Raw genomic sequence first — 19,961 nt, 5'->3', positions numbered from 1 at the left:
CCCTGCCTAATATATATATATATATATATATATATGTACAGTACAGGCCAAAAGTTTGGACACACCTTCTCATTCAATTATGTACTTAACAAAAAAGTGTGAAATAACTGAAAACATGTCTTATATTTTAGATTCTTCAAAGTAGCCACCCTTTGCTTTTTTTGATAACTCTGCAAACCCTTGGTGTTCTCTCAATGAGCTTCATGAGGTAGTCACCTGAAATGGTTTTCACTTCACAGGTGTGCTTTGTCAGGGTCAATTAGTGGAATTTTTTCCCTTATTAATAAAAAAAGCAAAGGGTGGCTACTTTGAAGAATCTAAAATATAAGACATGTTTTCAGTTATTAACTTTGTACTATTATAATTCCATATGTGTTCATTCATAGTTTTGATGCCTTCAGTGAGAATCTACAATGTAAATAGTCATGAAAATAAAAAGGAAACGCATTGAATGAGAAGGTGTGTCCAAACTTTTGGCCTGTACTGTATATATATATATATAACGTGTTTGAAGTCCCGCGAGGTGAAGTTTGATTTATTGTTGCTGATGAGGAGGAAAGGTGCAGGAATCAAAGGTTGTAGTTAAAGGTGACGCTGCAGAAAGGAAAGGTGCACGATAACAGATTCAATCAGAGAGAATTGTGCAGTGCTCTCATGCTTGGCTCTACCCCTCTTTATAAAATATTTATTCAAATGTTTCCATGTATTATTTAGTGGGTTCTTTTTACTCTAGACGTCTGATAATGTCTCTGGAAGGGTCACATTGTTAAGTGTTAACGAATATGTTCTGTTCATACAGGATGTTATCAATGTGGTGCCTTTTTTTTAGTTGATCGTTTGCCTAATGAAAACCCAGGCGAGTCAGTCCATCAATGTTTTGGGGCTTTAATCCAGTGTGCAGATGCACTGCAATACTTTACTGAAGGCAAGGGCATAGGTTTAGCCTTAGTTTTTACGTTCTATGGTTTCTATGGGGGTGGAGAGACACACATTATAACCGGGGGGTATGGGGGTCCTCTGCCAGAAAATTCTGAGCATCAAACACTTAAAGCTTTAGTGCGTAACCTTTTGATATTAATGAACGTCCGTTACATTTGAGCCGTTGCCAAATGAGTTGCTACAAAGCTAATGAAGACTATCAGCTCCACACAACTCTCTCTGGATCTCTCAGTGTGACTATGTTCAGAAGATTGTGGCATCGCGTAGAAACTCGAGTGAAGATAATGACCTCTTCTGAAAAGTCCATCATGTTTTTTTTTTATCCTCCGTGTCCTCCTCGGCTACCAGCAGCTGTGTGGAGTAGAGGGGGGGGGGGGCAATCATGAAGGCTTGTATCATGTGGACGCGCCGACAGTGTTGTTGTCATTACTTAGAATTCCTCATGGGGGAGACAGAAACTACGCACTATAGCTTTAATTTGCATTCTGGTGAATTTCTATGCAATGATTTGTGCCTTTTCTGTGTTCATTATCCCCCGATGTAGCACAAGTGGACTTTATGTTTCATAGCTACTGTTTTCCGTCAGATCGTTTATAGATCTGGACATTTCCGACCGCACCTGAAGGCAGCTTGGCTTCACAGAGGAAGAGAGAAAGAGAAAACAGAGGTGCGCTGCAAGGTTAGGATGGTACGGTCCACTGTAGGGGTTTCTGAAATCGTTGGGAAACATATTTACAGGTAAGAAGGATATATACTGTACATGTTCTTAGCCCCCGCAACAACCTCTTTTGGGGAGTGGCTTGTCAAATTTTTTGAGGGGGAACAAATCTACCTCTTCTAAATATTGGGGGGGGGACATATCTCCTGCATCCCCCCTGAAATCTACACCTATGACTGAAGGAGGTCAGAGAGCATTCAGTGACTTGCTGAATGCCTATTTTAGGGGGGAACAACTATCTGCTCTCCATTGACTTTTTGAGTGTATTGAGTGAAGGTTTCCACCTCGTCTATTCCACCTGCTAGCAACCAACAGAAACATGCCTAAAAGCTGCTGTGTGGTGATATCAACTACCAACAGGGTAAATAACCCAGAACTTAAGTTTTTATAAGCTGCCAACCGGAAAAACTGAGCTTTAATGAAGACAAGAGTGGAAACAGACGGGAGGAAACAGCAGAGAGAACGGTGAGACTGTGGGATCCCACAGCATCATCACACTAACCCAACAATATGCCCAAGGTTACGTTTGTTACGTTGTTACAGATATATACAGTATAGTCAGCTTAAAACTGACATTTGGATGTTTGACTATGTTCTAGTTCCTTCTCTCCTCTGTGACAGTAAACTGAATATCTTTTGAGTTGTGGACAAAACGAGACATTTGAGGACGTCATCTCGGGCTTTTTGGGGAAACACTGATCCACATTTTTCACCATTTTCTGACATTTTATAGAGACCAAACAGCTAATGGATGAATTCCATTAATTGGGAAAATAACCAACAGATTAATAGACGATGAAAAATAATCGTTCGTTGCAGCATTTTTGCTGAGTCAGCTGTGAGATCAGTGACCCTGAGAAACAGAGCTCCCCTCACGCCTCCACACATCTGCACAAACAAGAGCATGAATGCACACACACACACACACACACAAACACACACACACACACACACACACACACACACACACACACACACACACACACACACACACACACACACACACACAAACACAAACACAAACACACTCTGACAGTGATAGAGGTGAGCAGCTTTTGATGAAGCATGCTGCCATGGAAACAAGCCGGGAAGCTACGAGAGGCGTGCGTGCGTGCGTGCGTGTGTTTGTGTGTGTGTGTGTGCGTGCGTATGTGTGTGTGTGTGTGTGTGTGTGCGTGTGTGAGTCTGGGTCTTTGAGTGGATCTTACAGAGATAGTAGCTAAGGAAACACTCTCACATGGGAGCTGCTCACATAAAATGCTTCACATCACCAGGCCTGCACAGTCTGGTCCTTTACTGAACCGAAGGATGGTTGTCTAACTGCTGTCGCTGCCAAAACCACCATGCCGCTGACATTTCACAGCACGGCTGAAGTAGGTCGAGTCAATAGTACATCAGTGCTAAGGACACAGTGGTGAGATAACCTGCAGACCGTGAAACCATGATTCAACTGGATTATAGCAACAAAATATTAACGGTTTCAATGTTTGAATAGACAGAAGACATATTACAGTCCCCTCCAGAAAAACGCGATTATGCGATCGCATAATTCAACGCATAATCAGCCAAAGTCCGCATATCAATGCGGGGGGGGGGCGCATTTTTTCAAATACGCAGCACTTTCGCCGCATAAATTGCCGATTTCTGCGCAAAATATGCGGGGCTTGCATGATTTCATAATCCCCGCATTTTCGTTGCAAAAAAGTCACGTAATATATCTTAGCAGAAAGTTGAAAAATGTTGCGTTTACTTCACACAAGAGCAGCCATTTTCCCCTGTTGCCATGGGAACGTTATGAAGTGACGTAATTACGCGAGGTGAACGTCATCGAAGAGCAGGGTGTTGGGGGGGAAATCACTTTTTTTTCTCTTTTTCATCAAACTGCAGTTTTCGTTTTCGTTCCCGCAATTTCATCACATAAAATTGCATAAATATCCTGCATAGTCCATCACATTTTTTAAGAAAACGTGCCGCATAATCATGGATTTTTGCACACATCAATCACAAAAAATCTCAGCATTTTTCTGTGTGTGTGTGTGTGTGTGTGTGTGTGCGTGCGTGCGCGTGTGCATGCGCGTGCATGTGAGATGATAGAGAGACAGAACTTATCTCAACATAGGCTGTATTCAAGTCATTGAATCATAACTTCAGAGATGGACTTTGAGCTTCTGGCGTGAGGGTATGGATACAAACTAAACACACACACACACACACACACACACACACACACACACACACACACACACACACACACACACACACACACACACACACACACACTTTCACTGCATTGTATATACTGTAGAAACCTGTTTCTAATGTCCACGGCCCACTTCCTTTTACATGCATGAGAGGACCAGAATATTACAAACACTCAATATAATGAAATCCAGTACAACTACACAGAAAATACTGCCCCATAAATCACCACAAATTAACAACAAACACATTGTTATAGGCTTTAAAATGTATTTATTGCAGGGTAATTGTTTAAGCTGCAACTATAACTACAGAAGTTGAGCTATAAATTAAATTGTATGGGGTACAAATTCTTAACAAACTCAGTATTGCAGGCTTTAAAATTGATTTATTGCAGGTTTGTTGTATAAGCTGCAACTGTAACTACAGAGGTTGAGCTTTAAAATAAATGTCATGGTGCATATGAGGTTTATTTAGAAAAGAGGCCACAATAAATATTGACCACTGCTTCCCTTTTCCCATAGGAGGGATTTCCACTGTAGGAGCAGAGTTATTGATACTGTGTGTGCAGGCCTGTATTAAGACAATGTGGTGCCCCTGGGCACTATACCTCAAATGTGTATTTTTCCGACTTTATTTCACGGACGTTGGCTGATAGGTTGAATATTAATTAATCTCATACAATATATTACATAGGTTATTATGTTGATGACTGATTATGACTGTTGATGTGGGGGCCCTGGGTGGTGACATTTATGGGTATGAGACCACGACAGGATCGGGAGGCCATGAGAACTAACATCCTCCAGGTGTACTTATTATGTTTTGTGCGAAGGAGAGCTGAATAAAAACGTATGTATGCTTCAACTGTGACCTTTGGAGGGGTCCTACCCGACAGCACAGAGACTACCTTTTTTGGTAAAAAAAAAAAACAATGATACAGATGTTCTGCAAATTGCCACGGACGTGTGGCTTCTACAGGAGCAGAAACCTTCCTTTCACAATCTCACAGCTCGTGGTCAGTCTAGCTCGGATGGTTTAGACATTATGGACGATAATCTAAATCCTTATGGAGAGAATGAATGGGATTTTTACTTCCGTATTCACACTGTTGGTCTGTATTTCAGGCACTGTGCTCTCTATTAAATTTTGCTTAACCCTCTGAGGTCTACGGGCATTTTCATATATCTTCTTAAATTCACCTTTTTATGGTATTTTGCATAAAGCTGATCCCTGGGTTAGTTCTGAACATCAAAATGTTCAGAACTAACCCAGCTTTCCCAGCTTGTGGTCCCCAAGTCAAGACTTAAGACTCGGGGGGACAGGGCCTTTTCTGTGGTTGGACCTAAACTCTGGAATGCCCTGCCTCTCCATGTCCGAACTGCCCCTACAGTTGAGTGTTTTAAGGCACTTTAAGGCTTTTATTCTTTGGCTTTTAATTCTGTGTGAGTTATGTGGTCCACTGTGGTGTTTATTCTTTCTTTTATTCTTTCTATATTTTATATATTTTTAAACTTGATGTTTTGATTTTTGTTTAAATAATTTTATATTAATTGTTTGTGTGTTCTGAGTCTTCCGTGCAGCACTTTGGAAACTTTGTGTTTGTAAAATGTGCTATAGAAATAAAGTGGATTGGATTGGATTCCTTACCGTGACGCCCAATTTTTTAATAATTTGGCGCTAAAGCTGAAACGTTGATGTTTCAATGTTTGAATCGCATATTTTGTGCGGAAATCGGCAATTTTGTTCTGCAAAATAAAATTTGCAGAACATCTGTATCAGTGTTTTGTTTTTTTTTTACCAAAAAAGGTAGTCTCTGTGCTGTCGGGTAGGACCCCTCCAAAGGTCACAGGTTAAAATTACATACGTTTTTATTCAGCTCTCCTTTGCATAAAACATAATAAGTACACCTGGAGGATGTTAGTTCTCATGGCATCCCGATCCTGTCGTGGTCTCATGTTTCCAGATGTTTCCTATAAATGTCACCACCCAGGGCCCCCACATCAACAGTCAGTCTTCAGTTGGCATGTGAGGTTCACTCACACAAAATAACTTATGTAATATAGTGTATAAGATATCTTTGAAAGCATGCAAACTTAATATTCAACCTATCAGCCAACCCGCCAAATGCAGGGTAAATATCAACTTTGGCGGGTACAATTTGAAAGTTACGAGGGCAGTTTTGCATGTCTTTGGCTTGGAAACTCAATCACTGCATGTAGTACTAATCCTACATTTCCCATGAACACTGGGTCATGACGCGCCGTACAACCGTTGGCCACGTGCCTAGCGTGCGTGGTATCGATTACGAGCTAAGCTGAAACTTTGGCGGGTAAAGTTTTCAAGTTAAGAGCCAATTCGGCCGTTGAAGAATGACGCAAAGCTTCTCTTTGAATCGGCAGGCTGCAGAAAAGATCCGACAGGAACGGAAACAAAGAAACAACCCAGAGGAGCTGCAGTCAAGCCGTCTGCACGCTGGCTGCGTGGCGTGAACGTGGCGTTTCTGTTGGGTGGCGGCTGCGTGGCGTTTTCTATGTCTTTACACACCAGAAACGGGCTCTGACGCAGCGCTGCTGCTGCTAGCCTTGTCTGTACACATGTATGTTTCCCATTGATAAAATGAAATACCATGTTAACCATAAATATATACTGACTGGATTACAGCAAAGACAACGTCGGCAGTATTGACGGCAAATTAGGCTCCAGAATATTTCCTTCTGTATTGACAGGAGCAATATTTGAAAATCGACAATTATTTATAATAATTTTTTTTAAATTACATTTATATATCTGCATTCATGTCAAAACCTCGAGACTTTCAAACATCAAAATGTCATTTATTAAAAGTATTCGTGTCAAAATGACATATAAACATCATTTGCCTGGAAACGCTTCCAACACGCTTGCGTGTCGCGTGAAAAATAGGCGTCGGTTCTATTTCTAGCGTGCACACGTTTTCGGCGCGGCTCGAGGTGCGGCCTGAGACGTGCGCGTCACGCAGGCAGTGTGGAAGCTCTAACCTGTTAACATGGGAGCCCAAATTAAAACGGACACGCCACGCAGCTGACACGCTCACGCCACGCAGACAGTGTGCAGCCGGCCTTAGTTAGGAAAAAAACTAAACATGGCTAGTGGAAAATCTGATTGGCTGGTAACTTTAAAAATCTACTAGCCGTGTTGGCTGTTGATAAAAAAAGAAGGTAATTTAAAGCCGTGGTTACATTTAACAGCAGCCGTGCAGATGATCCTTAACCAGTAATGATTTTGCAAATTGAGCGTATACTGTAGGTAGATTTCAGGGCAGTTCATCACACACAGTATCAATAACTCTGCTCCTACAGTGGAAATCACTCCTATGGGAAAAGGGAAGCAGTGGTCAATATTTATTGTGGCCTCTTTTCTAAATAAACCTCATATGCACCATGACATTTAATTTAAAGCTCAACTTCTGTAGTTACAGTTGCAGCTTATACAACAAACCTGCAATAAATCAATTTTAAAGCCTGCAATACTGAGTTTGTTAAGAATTTGTACCCCATACAATTTAATTTATAGCTCAACTTCTGTAGTTACAGTTGCAGCTTAAACAATTACCCTGCAATAAATCAATTTTAAAGCCTATAACAATGTGTTTGTTGTTAATTTGTGGTGATTTATGGGGCAGTATTTTCTGTGTAGTTGTACTGGATTTCATTATATTGAGTGTTTGTAATATTCTGGTCCTCTCATGCATGTAAAAGGAAGTGGGCCGTGGACATTAGAAACAGGTTTCTACAGTATATACAATGCAGTGAAAGTGTGTGTGTGTGTTGTGTGTGTGTGGTATACAGCCTATGTTGAGATAAGTTCTGTCTCTCTATCATCTCACATGCACGCACGCACACGCACGCACACACACACACACACACACACACACACACACACACACACACACACACACACACCCTCAAGACCCCCTTGGGACCCCTTTGGGGCCCCCTCGAAAATAAGATGATACATCTCAAGGGGTTTATCCTAATAAACAAATTTGAACAACACACACACACACACACACACACACACCCGGACCCCCTCAGGACCCCCTTGGGACCCCCTCGAAAACAAGATGATACATCTCAAGGGGTTTATTCTAATAAACAAATGTGAACAACACGAGCCGAGCGGAGTAAAAAAAAAAAAAAAACATTCCCAATCTGAGCTCTGTCACTAGCCTCGCGATAACTTCCACCTGAACCAGATTTTTGTCTAACCAACTACACACTGTTGGGCATAATGAAAAGCACTCTCATCTTAAGAATGCTTTGCCATAATACTAAAATAGTTCAAATTGTAGAAAATTTGTCAGATTGTTCACATGAACAGCCCTTATCATGTCATTGCATTTCTGTGTGTGATTTTCATTTTTATTCTTATGTATGTGTGTGTATATGTGTTTGTTGTGTTACAGTAAGGTTGTCTAAGCAAATGGATCCTAAAATTTCCTTCGGGATGAATAAAGTATCTATCTATCTATCTATCTATCTATCTATCTATCTATCTATCTATCTATCTATCTGCAGATACACACACATGATGTTGAAACATTTATGTTTGAATTTTTAACCAAACAAGTCAGTGCAACATATGCACAGCAGATATATTTACATCGGACTGAACAGAAATATGCTCACAACAAACAGTAAACTGAAAAAGAAAATTGCAGAAAAAATATATAGAAAAAAAAAGAGGTGCTCACATGTGGTCTTTTTGTAGTGCTTACTTTATGATTGAAGTGGTAACAATAAAGCATTGAGGTGTTTGGCCAGGTGGCGCATATGCTGGCCAATTAGCTCATGTAGTGTCATTTTGAATGGCAGTGTTTAGAAATGGCAGACATGTGACTTTATGTCAGATTGTTGTGTCTTATGCAGAGAACCGTGTTCAGTGCATTTAAAAAGGACCATTTCGAATTGCAAAATGTGTGTAAAGCAGAAAATGTGTTTAGACTTTTGGAGACTTGAGAAGAGGTTTTGCTCTCTGTGTGTCAGTTTAAATAATTGTGCTATGCATGTCATTTTAGTGTGTTAGCAATTGGAAAAAACTGTAACCACTCTGGCCCAGCCCACAAATACACCTTCCAAAACAGTCTTAAAGAATGCAAAGTCTGCAACAAATTTGTACAATAACTCACTAAAAGAGTAAAGAAAGGTTATGTGAAATGAAAAGAAAAACTGTAAAAGAAAAGCAATATGAAATGAAAAGAATGTGTGGAATATAAAATGTAAATGTAAAGACTAGCAATGTTATAAATTGTAAATGTTTTCAGCATTCTGCATCAAGTGGTGATTTTAGCTTTCTTGTACACCTGTCTTAAAATGTAAGGGATAATGGAGCTTGGTTGGGGTGGTGGGACTGCTCGAGGTGGGCACCGGAAAATTTCCCCTATTTTCAAATCCAAAACTTGACAGGTATGACACACACACACACACACACACACACACACACACACACACACACACACACACAACTGCCAGCCACCTGAGGCGTCCAGGGATTTAAGGTTAGGGTACATGCGTACATGAGCAGCAAGGGAAAATCTAATCAGGCAGAGGAACACAACTGTGTTAAAGACAGTGGTGCGCCCGCACTAATGAGATATGGAGCAAAGAATAACAAGAATAACAATGTCCCCAGCGTCTCTTCCTTCCTTCCTTGCTTCCTTTGTTTGCTCTTGCTACCCATTCAACCACTCAGAGAAAATAGAAACTGCATTACAGAAACCCCTACGGCAAAGATTAGCATCTCCAGTCACCAATGCTGGGGAGGAGAGCGGTTGCCGGCTGCTCGGCAAACATGCACGAAGTCACGGGATAAGGAATAATGTTTTGTTTTGCCCAATCCCTAAGCAACGCTTAAATGTAGCTGGTGATCAGAGGCTATGAGAGACGCTGCATGTTTTCAGTGGCAGCACAAGTCTAAAGCAGATTGTACAGCTCATCTGCCATGCCTGCCAAGCGACTGCAATTCAACTCAGCTGCCAGTTCTATTTACTATCAGATACTGTCAGTTAGAGCAGTGTTTCTCAAATGGGGGTACTTTGGAGGACTGCAGGGTGTACGTGAGATATTTAACAAAATGTTTAATAGTTACGAGGCTGTTGTCCAGAACATTGTTCCTCTTTATGGAGAATTTTTTTTTTTTCCTACCAAAAATGTGACATTTGTGTCACCTTCTTTGGACCTAATCTATCCTTCCTTCCTTCTACTGTCCTTCTACTTTTTACAAGTTTCTCGCTTTTTTCTTCCTATGTCACTGTTTTTGAAGTTTTTGATACTATTTTGACCTATTCTTGCCTTACTTCCTTCCTTCTTTCTACCATCTTTTTCCAAGTTTTTGTCTTTTTTACAGCTTTTGTCTGGTTTTCTCATCAGCATTTCCAAGGCTGTTGTTTAGTAAATCTTTCGTTGACAGCGCTGTACTGTTCCTCTTTTTTTTTCTACCGAAAATGATTAGCGCTGGTCAGGGGGGTACTTGGCTTAAACAAACAATTCAAAAAGGGGAACATTATTGAAAAAAGTTTGAGAACCCTTGAGTTAGAGTAACCGCGCTGAGCACGAGAGATTGATTTGATAGACAAACTCCTTAGCGTAAAGCACATGGCCCGCAGGCAAAATCCGGTCCCTCGTAGGTTTTGATCCGGCCCATATATCAAATTAGGTTCACGGATGAAAACGCGGCCTAAGGGAAAGTCTGTGATTGTTGTATATACCTCTGTTTTCTTTAGTTTTGGAGAGGTCCGGGGATACCGGTCACACCACAAAGTAAAAACAGCCTACAGGTCTGGGATTTGAAACCGGTGTGACAAGAAGAGGAAAGTATCTAAGCTACCTATGTAGAAGGTATATGCATAGTTCTGCTTTGAAGCATGTCCTAGTTATAATTATTGACCCACGGCTAGTGAACCGCCTCGTGAGAGACTTTTTTTTTTCACTGCAGAAATCAAACTGAATGATCTGGATCTGTGAAATGAGTTAGCTTGGACGGATATAAAATCAGCCAAAGCACAGAGGAGAATTACTATCTGCTCGGACACTCACTTTGACATAATGCACCAGGCTCTCCTGCTCGTTGACTTTGTAGGTCTGAATGCCGTACTCTTTGGCCAATCGGAGGATGCGGTTCTGAGTTGGTCCGATGTAAGCTCCGCCCAGGTCGACCCACTTTGTCTCCTTATTCTGAAAGAGAAAAAAAAGGAAAAAACACATCAAAACATGAAGTTGTGTGGTTCGTTCGTCAGAACACAGAAAAGACAGTGCCCTACCCCGTCTGAAGGATATTTACTTCAAGAAAAAGGCTTGGAGGAATCATTAATGATCTAAACCACCTGGGTAACACCCTTTTTACCGTGGAACCAGTAACATAGCTCGAGCAGGGAATTCATGGTTCGACTGGTCATGACTGTTTTCCCAATGTCATTCCCCCTCTCTCTCCCCTTTCCTGTCTTCATCTGTCCTATCAAAATAAAGGCTGAAAATGCCCAAAAGAATAATCTTAAAACTATCTCGCTAAGCATCTGCGGAAGTGTTGGCTCTCCTGGTCTTACCCGCACGGTGAAGGTGCGACCACCGACCCGATCCCTGGCCTCCAGGACTACAGGACTCAGTCCGTTGGCTTTCAACAGCTTCGCTGCACTCAAACCTGCAGACAGACAGACAGAGAGCAGAAGAAATCCTCAGTCGACACTCATGGGATTTTATCGTCTTATCCATTGGTTGATTTAATCAACCCATAAAACATTCCCTCCAGAAAAACGCGATTGTAATAATCAGCCATTTTTTCAAATACACCGCACTTTCGCCGCATAAATTGCCGATTTCCGCGCAAAATATGCGGGGCTTGCATGATTTCATAATCCACGCATTTCCGTTGCAAAAAAGTCCCATAATATACAGTACAGGCCAAAAGTTTGGACACACCTTCTCATTCAATGTGTTTCTTTATTTTCATGACTATTTCCATTGTAGATTCTCACTGAAGGCATCAAAACTATGAATGAACACATATGGAATTATGTACTTAACAAAAAAGTGTGAAATAACTGAAAACATGTCTTATATTTTAGATTCTTCAAAGTAGCCACAAAGTAGCCACCCTTTGCTTGTTTTGATAACTCTGCAAACCCTTGGTGTTCTCTCAATGAGCTTCATGAGGTAGTCACCTGAAATGGTTTTACCTTCACAGGTGTGCTTTGTCAGGGTTAGTTAGTGGAATTATTTCCCTTATTAATAAAAAAGCAAATGGTGGCTACTTTGAAGAATCTAAAATATAAGACATGTTTTCAGTTATTTCACACTTTTTTGTTAAGTACATAATTCCATATGTGTTCATTCATAGTTTTGATGCCTTCAGTGAGAATCTACAATGGAAATAGTCATGAAAATAAAAAGGAAACGCATTGAATGAGAAGGTGTGTCCAAACTTTTGGCCTGTACTGTATCTCAGCATAAAGTTGAAAAATGTTGCGTTTACTTCACACAAGAGCAGCCGTTTTCCTCTGTTGCCATGGGAACGTTATGAAGTGACGTAATTATGCGACGTGAACATCATCGAAAAGCAGGGTGTTGGGGGGGGAAAATCACTTTTCTTTTCTCTTTTTCATCAAACCGCAGTTTTTGCAAGTCCCCGCAATTTCATCGCATAAAATTGCATAAATATCATATAGCATATTCCATCACATTTTTTTTTTAAAGTGCCACATAATCAAGGATTTTTGCCCGCAATAATCACAAAAAAAAAATTTCTGGAAGGACTGATAAAACTGAGTGTCTCCACAGAGAGTCATGCAAAAGGACCACTTTAAATCTTGTGTTTACCAGAGATGTGCGCTGAAGTTTCTGAAAAAGCATTAAAGAATGACTAATCAAATAAAGACATCTTGGTCGACTAAGACCAAATCGACTGATTAGTCGAATGGTTGACTAAGGTAGCTTTAACACCTGAGCTGTTCGGTCCGTTTAAACCGAACCCTGAAGCATAGGGATCTACCTATACTGGTTTTTCAATGCCGATACAGATACAGATACCGATTATTAGTAGTTAATGAAACCGATAACAGATACTTGGAACCGACATGCATTTACAGTGAAAATGAAAATCTTTAAGTCAAAATTAAGAAATGTTGGAATGTTAAAAACTCCAACACAAAATGCTTTGTTTTAATGCTTTAAGCAATTATGTAATAAATGAGAAACTTTGAATATAATCCCCAGTAACAGAGTCAGATGGTTATTGTGGGGCACGGGACATTAAGTCAGACTCCGTGGTGAGAGAAAACGAAGCAGAGGGACAGACACAGAGCTGGAGCCGAGCCAAAGTAGCGCCCGTTGTAATTCATTAACTTTTTCGCTTATCGGGCAATTAAAACGCAGATACAGATCATCTGCAAACTGCCAAAAAACTGCCCCATAATCGGTCTATCCCTACTGGATCATTTCGTCGTTTGGTCCGGTTCATTTGGGTGCTGTGAAAGCTAGGAAGTAAAAACCAATGCATTTAATAGCCTGTAATTTCAATCTTGCACACAATTTATGGACTTATGTACGACCTAAGGGATGATAACTCTCAGATCCATAACTCATTCTGAGCACACATCGCTGGTCGTCTGTGTGGCATCATCATCTCTCTCTCTCTCTCTCTCTCTCTCATTAGGGCCGCCCTCTCCGTCACTCGCTGTCTGTCAGCTGCTCACATTGTTCGCCCTCTTCTAAAACATTACAGACACTAAAGCAGAATCTGAAAACCCAAGATGTCATAAATGTGGTGTTTCCCCATTATTTCTGACACCAGGGGCCAGATGTACTAACGCTCTTGCATCCACTTCAGACGTATTTGTTTCGCAACGTGCGCGTAAAAGCATACGTAAAAGGTACGTACAAACGGGCCGCACTGAGGTAAAAGTGCAGACTGCCTCTCGCGGGACCCGAAAATGGCAAATTGCGCTTTTCCGTGTCATGCATATGCATTCACGGGAGGGTGAAGGGGAAAGTGGGAGCTTCCCATAAAGAGATGGGAGGGGAAGCGCAAAGCGTGCCTAACTATGTATGTACAAAAACCGCCCGTGAAAGCGCGCCTCTATTTTGAGGTGAAAATTCTCCGCCTCTTAAAAGCAGGTGTAAACCAGGATGCAGGTATTCCTCGCTCAATAAACCCCCCCCCCCCCAAAATATCACATACTTATCTTCACTTTCGATATAGTATTGCGCAACGTGATATCGCGATAACGATATTGAGTCGATATATATCATGCACCCCTACTAGACATAGGCAAGAAGATACTAATTGTGCATGATTATCATGTGCTGGTGTATAATGTGAAATAGTGTTCGCACAGTAAAGCAACACAGGAGGGGAGAGGGTCCGTCCAACTTCACGGCAGAAAGGCTCGGCGCAACACTGTCCTCGTCTTTGCTTCGGTAACTTTCAGACCGAATAGATGGATGGAGGGGATCATTTGGAAAATACCGACTGACTAGAAAGATTCCGATCAAATTGGGAGTTTTGTATAAAAACAAACCGTGTTTCTCTTCTGCAAGTCAGCGCCCTCCGTCATGCGTTTAAAGTATAGTTGTGTGCTCGCAAACAGGTCTCTCTTGAAAAAGGGATTAGGCGAGGGATTAAGTAGCTAACATTTGCCTTTCGGATGACTTGGCTGGTTATTGACAGAGCCGTTGGCAAGATGCGAGAGCAGGGGGGAGGGGGAAATCTTAGCAGGGAGAAAGAGCGGGGGGGGAAACACTTCAACAACACATCACAAGCCAGCTGACCTGCTGATCATATGAGCAGAGAGAGAGAGAGAGAGAGAGAGAGAGAGAGAGAGAGAGAGAGCGAGAGAGGGCAGAGCACGACTTCCACACGCTGACTTACTGTCCAGAGTCTGTGGCAGAAAAACAGCTTTTCACACACTGAGCTTGGGCAATCCCTGCCATAATTTTAATTCAATAAGACATAACGTAAATGCACTTAGGCATGCCGAGGATTAGCAGGCAGCATATGGCCGAGCAGCGCCGGACTATGTCGGTGCAGCAGACGTTTAAAAACACAGAAACCAAGTAGAGACAGAAGGATTTATATGAGTGGTTCCCTACAAGACGCTGCTAATTTGATACACTGCATGGCCACAAGTATGTGGACACCGAAACATCACATGCATATGGGTTTGGGCATTAATATGCAGCCTCCACTCTTTCTGGGAAAGCTTTCCATTGCAGGCATTTCAGCCACAAGAACAGGAGTGATGTCCAACGCTAATACTGGGAGATAAGTGGGAGGAAATACATGTTTTGTTTTCTTCAATGTTCCTAAGAAATATGAACCCGAGAGTCTCCTGGATACAATGTTACAACCCTGTAAGTGTATTTTAGGGCCACCATTTTCAATTATTCAACTATTTGGCATGGTACATATATTCCTAAAACCACAATACCCATGAGCCACCGCTGATGTTGCCAAGGAAAAAAAAAAGGCCAGTCAGAAGCGTAATTGCAGCTGAATTCATCCTAAATTAAAAAGTAAACTTCAGATTGTGCCAACAGTGTGTTCTTTAGCTTCCGCCGGACGTCTCAGTGATAGGAAATGCATCCTGGGAGCTGACAGATCAACCACGCTAAAGAATATCTGAAAAAACAAACAATAAAAACCCTCGAAAGAAGCCCCATCTTTGCAATATTTTGAACTTACTAACTGATATCGGAATCGGTAAAGAAATAAATGGTATTGGAACATTTCTACCACCATTACACAAAATGTTGCCTCATTTGTGACGCTACACAAGGGAGATAACGGCGAACACTCCGACGTGCAAGCCCAAAAATCAGTTTTCCCCCATCGACACGTCAGACATTGAGTTTCTGATCATCTTCAGCCCGGAACGAGTTTTCCAAAAGATCCGTTTTTAGTGACCTCAAACGCAGTTTGTGTGGCCCGAAAGGCTAAAACGCAGAGAAAATGCTACGTTTAAAAAAAAAAAATACCCATATACGTTACGTGTGGATTAGGCTTTAGGGCTGTAGCCCACACCATGAAAAACAGCCCCTCCATATACTGTACTTTTGGCTCGCGCCTTGACACCTCAGAGCTACACTCACACTCCCACACATCTGTGGAATCTGTTTTTCCTTCTTACCGTCCCATCTTCACCCCCCTTCCAAATCCTGCTGAGCTCCGTTGAAGCTAGCGAGGTTTATATTAGTTTAAACATAGTTTGTCCTGTATTACCCAACTTCAGCCTTCTCTCCCTGCACAAACACACACCCCACCCAGTGTGCCAGGCTTTGTAGAAAGCATTAGCTCGGACCAGAGGAGGCTCACAAATCTTCTAAATTGATGCTATTACCTGCACTCAGCTCCAAAGGCCAGTCTCTGTCTTGGAAAACAAAGAGCATCTGTCTGCATCTCTTGTTTATGCCTACAGCAATCACCGCAAAAAAAAGTAGCATCCTGTTGATTTCGCTTTGATCAGAAAGCTTCTTTTTCTTAATGGAGACACCGTTTTTATATATCTAAAACAACTTCTATAGGACTATTAGATCAATATAAAGCTTTTTATCACTTGAAAAGGATTCAGACTGAGCTTTCCCCTCTTGTTTATCTTCACCCCCACCCCCCCGCACCATGAAATGAAGATGAGGAATGAGCTGGAAAAATCAACACGCTATCCCGAACTGAACTCCAGCTGCGAGGAGAGACAGAGGGGCAGGTTGAAATTCAACTCATGCAGCAGGGAGGCAGAAAGAGCAACAAAAAGACAAAGAAAAATGTGAGATTATACGCATAGGAATTTCGATGAAAACGTATACGAGTAAGAATCAAACAGACAAAACTAATATTTACTGTATTTATCTGTTCCCCCCCACCACCCCCCATGCAGTCTGTATATACAGAGGGTTAAAAATACACTGGGCAAACTATCTGCAGTCCTGCATGTCTCCGCGGTTGTTTCTTTTGCTGCTGCGCTGTGAAGCCGCATACCTCACACTCGCAACCACTCACACGGACATTAACTAGGCGCAGCGGGTGCGTCTGCAATGTTTAAATAACCTTAAAAGGGATAGTTCAGATGTGTGTTCAGTGTGGTTGTCGGAGCTACTTCTCCAGAGTTAGTGTGTTAGCTACAGTAGATGGCGGTCCAGTGGGTATACTGTACCGTATATGTACGAATATGTATATGGGTCAGAATGGGACATTGGGGGCATATCATATTGGGGCGTCTGGGTGCCCTCCACCAGGGAAATTTGGAGCGTCAAAGACTTCATTTCCTGCATTATGATTCACTTTTATGAACCAATTTACTGTGGAAATACCTTTATTTAGCCTATGCGAAGATAAAAAACACACAGATGACAATTCTAAATATGTCAAAAATGTAATGAAAAGTATGTTGTTGCGTCATTGGGCATTTTTAAGTGGGTATGTGGAAATCCTGGAGCTTTCTTAGTGGGTATACTGTGTATACCTGCGTATCACGTACGGTTGGGTATAGTTTGGATTTTCACGATTCCGATGCCGAACCAGTACTTTTAAAACGACTCCGATTCCTAACCGATTCCTAAACCGATTCTTGAAAAACTGAAAAAATGACATCAAAGAAAGGCTCTTTTATGGAGTTTTTTTTTTTTATTGAAAATGATTTCAATTTAACAATACATTAACTTTTTAAAGTACTTAAATATATAATAAGTAAACCTAAGTCACCTAACACATAACTACAATAATTTAACAATAAATAACAGTTACACTATTAACAAGTAACAACAATAAATGTTGTTGAGTTGGTATGCCAACCAGCTTCAAACTTTAGCCGCTCTTTTGCAGAAAAATGACAATATTTGCCTTTTCTGGCAATATACTACACCTCTCCTGACTTATGACATGTCCTGCACAGGAGAAAACTCTCTCAGACGGTGTCCAAGGGGCCTGTACACACCCAGGTAGGAGTTTGAAAGGGCAGACAATTTGGGGAGGCTGTCCCGCCTCCCCCACCACCAGGCTACAGGCTCTTGTCCTGAACGATAGACTAGCAGAGCATGTTTACTAGCGATCATGTGCAGTGAATGGTTAATTTGTCCGTTTTGGTGAGCCCAGATGGAAAATATGCCATTTTAAAAGTAGAGGGGCGGCAGCTAAACACATTTAAGATACCTAAACACATCAATATCAGTTTAATTGGACGCTATATTTAGAATATATGTCCAGTTCTTCACCTTACAGGAATAGACTTTCGACGTTAGCGTATCTGGAGCGTATCTGTTTTCAAAGCCACCAGACTCCTTTTGACAAAATCAGACATTTTACCTCGAAGAACACGGGAGTTGCTGCTCTACTGCTGCCTCCATCGGTTAGTTAGTTTGTTAGTTTTGATTGTTCCTAACCGTTTAAAACACCAAAGTCACACAATGACACAAACTAACTATCCAACGGATGCAGCGGTGGAGCAGCAACTCCCGTGTTCTGCGAGGTAAAATGTCTGATTTTGTCAAAAGGAGTCTGGTGGCTTTGAAGAGAGCAGAGATAACGGCTTCAGTTCCCCGTCGTAAAGGGCCGTCTAGGTGAAGCGCTGAAAATATTCTAAATATAGAGTATTTCAGCCGTCATTTTACTGTATGTAAATAAACTAAGTACTTCATATAACCCCACTTAAAAAAAAAATCAGAACTATCCCTTTAATCCCTCTACTCCCAGCCATGACAACTGTGCCTGAAGGGATTACAAATGGAGGGAAAAAAAGGTCAGCTAGTCTCTGGTGGAAACCATGGAGAATTAAACGAGAGAGAATCCTCTCACTCTGAGCTAGATGTCCTCTGCTGTTAGAGGCTTTCTGCACCTAAAAACATGGCTTGATATTTATCAAACAGATACGACGCGCAGTCTTCCTGTCATCTGCAGCTGGTGTGCATTCAGCAGGGCATCTCCCTGCTTTGTGCGGACGCATTTAAGGAGGGATCAGACAAGAGAAGGGAGGGGATATGATAAGCGAGGTCGATTGTACTGTGCATCTCCGCAGTGGGCGTGGGACACATGGTTGCAAAAAAAGAAGAAAACAGCGTGTGCAGAAAGAAAGAGAGTAAACTGAAGCGCAGCGAAACACAAAATGTGCACCGAGCAGGAGGGCAGACAGAGAGTTGTTCTCATTAAACACGACGTTCACTGAGCTGCTAATAATGCACCTGTTGTGTGTCTGTTTATATCTTTTCCATCTTTTTCATTTCCGTAGAAGTGCGTTTAATCAATTTTTACTGCATTTGTTTTTACAAACCTTTCTGCATGTAAAGATTACTATTGCTTAATAAATAATAGACACCCAAATGTGTTTCCCTCAAGTGGAATCAAGTAAGTTGAAGTCTTTGTAAAAGTTGTGCCTTCATTACAGGTCCCAAGGCATGAAAATTTCACTTTATGAGTTTTTTTATTAATATGCATTCCCCCAGCCTGCCTATGGTCCCCCAGTGGCCCCCAGACTTCAGATACAGTATTAGGGGACCACTAAGGCCTATATAAAAGAGACTTCAGATACAGTATTAGGGGACCACTAAGGTCTATATAAAAGAGACTTCAGATACAGTATTAGGGGACCACTAAGGTCTATATAAAAGAGACTTCAGATACAGTATTAGGGGACCACTAAGGTCTATATAAAAGAGACTTCAGATACAGTATTAGGGGACCACTAAGGTCTATATAAAAGAGACCTCAGATACAGTATTAGGGGACCACTAAGGTCTATATAAAAGAGACCTCAGATACAGTATTAGGGGACCACTAAGGTCTATATAAAAGAGACTTCAGATACAGTATTAGGGGACCACTAAGGTCTATATAAAAGAGACTTCAGATACAGTATTAGGGGACCACTAAGGTCTATATAAAAGAGACTTCAGATACAGTATTAGGGGACCACTAAGGTCTATATAAAAGAGACTTCAGATACAGTATTAGGGGACCACTAAGGTCTATATAAAAGAGACTTCAGATACAGTATTAGGGGACCACTAAGGCCTATATGAAAGCATCCAAAGAGCACCATGTCATGGGACCTTTAAATAATCATTTCAGTATTTTGCAACCTGGACCC

The 19,961-nt window shown here is 41.5% G+C and overlaps 1 protein-coding gene across 1 annotated transcript in view; it reads right to left on the bottom strand.

Moving 5' to 3' along the window:
* mao (monoamine oxidase) overlaps positions 1 to 19,961 on the bottom strand; it is a 66,371-nt gene that overhangs the window by 28,512 nt on the left and 17,898 nt on the right. Inside the window, exons 2-3 of the mRNA XM_039817978.1 lie at positions 11,439 to 11,533; positions 10,933 to 11,070 (exon numbers count right to left, since the gene is read on the bottom strand). Of these exons, the coding sequence (XP_039673912.1) occupies positions 10,933 to 11,070; positions 11,439 to 11,533 (233 nt within the window). The remainder of the gene's footprint in view (positions 1 to 10,932; positions 11,071 to 11,438; positions 11,534 to 19,961) is intronic.

The sequence above is a fragment of the Perca fluviatilis genome, chromosome 12 (genome assembly GCF_010015445.1).
Source record: "Perca fluviatilis chromosome 12, GENO_Pfluv_1.0, whole genome shotgun sequence".
In the NCBI taxonomy this organism is placed as follows: Eukaryota; Metazoa; Chordata; class Actinopteri; order Perciformes; family Percidae; genus Perca; species Perca fluviatilis.
Note: the sequence above shows the minus strand (reverse complement) of the source record. Positions and strands in the feature narration are given on the sequence as shown.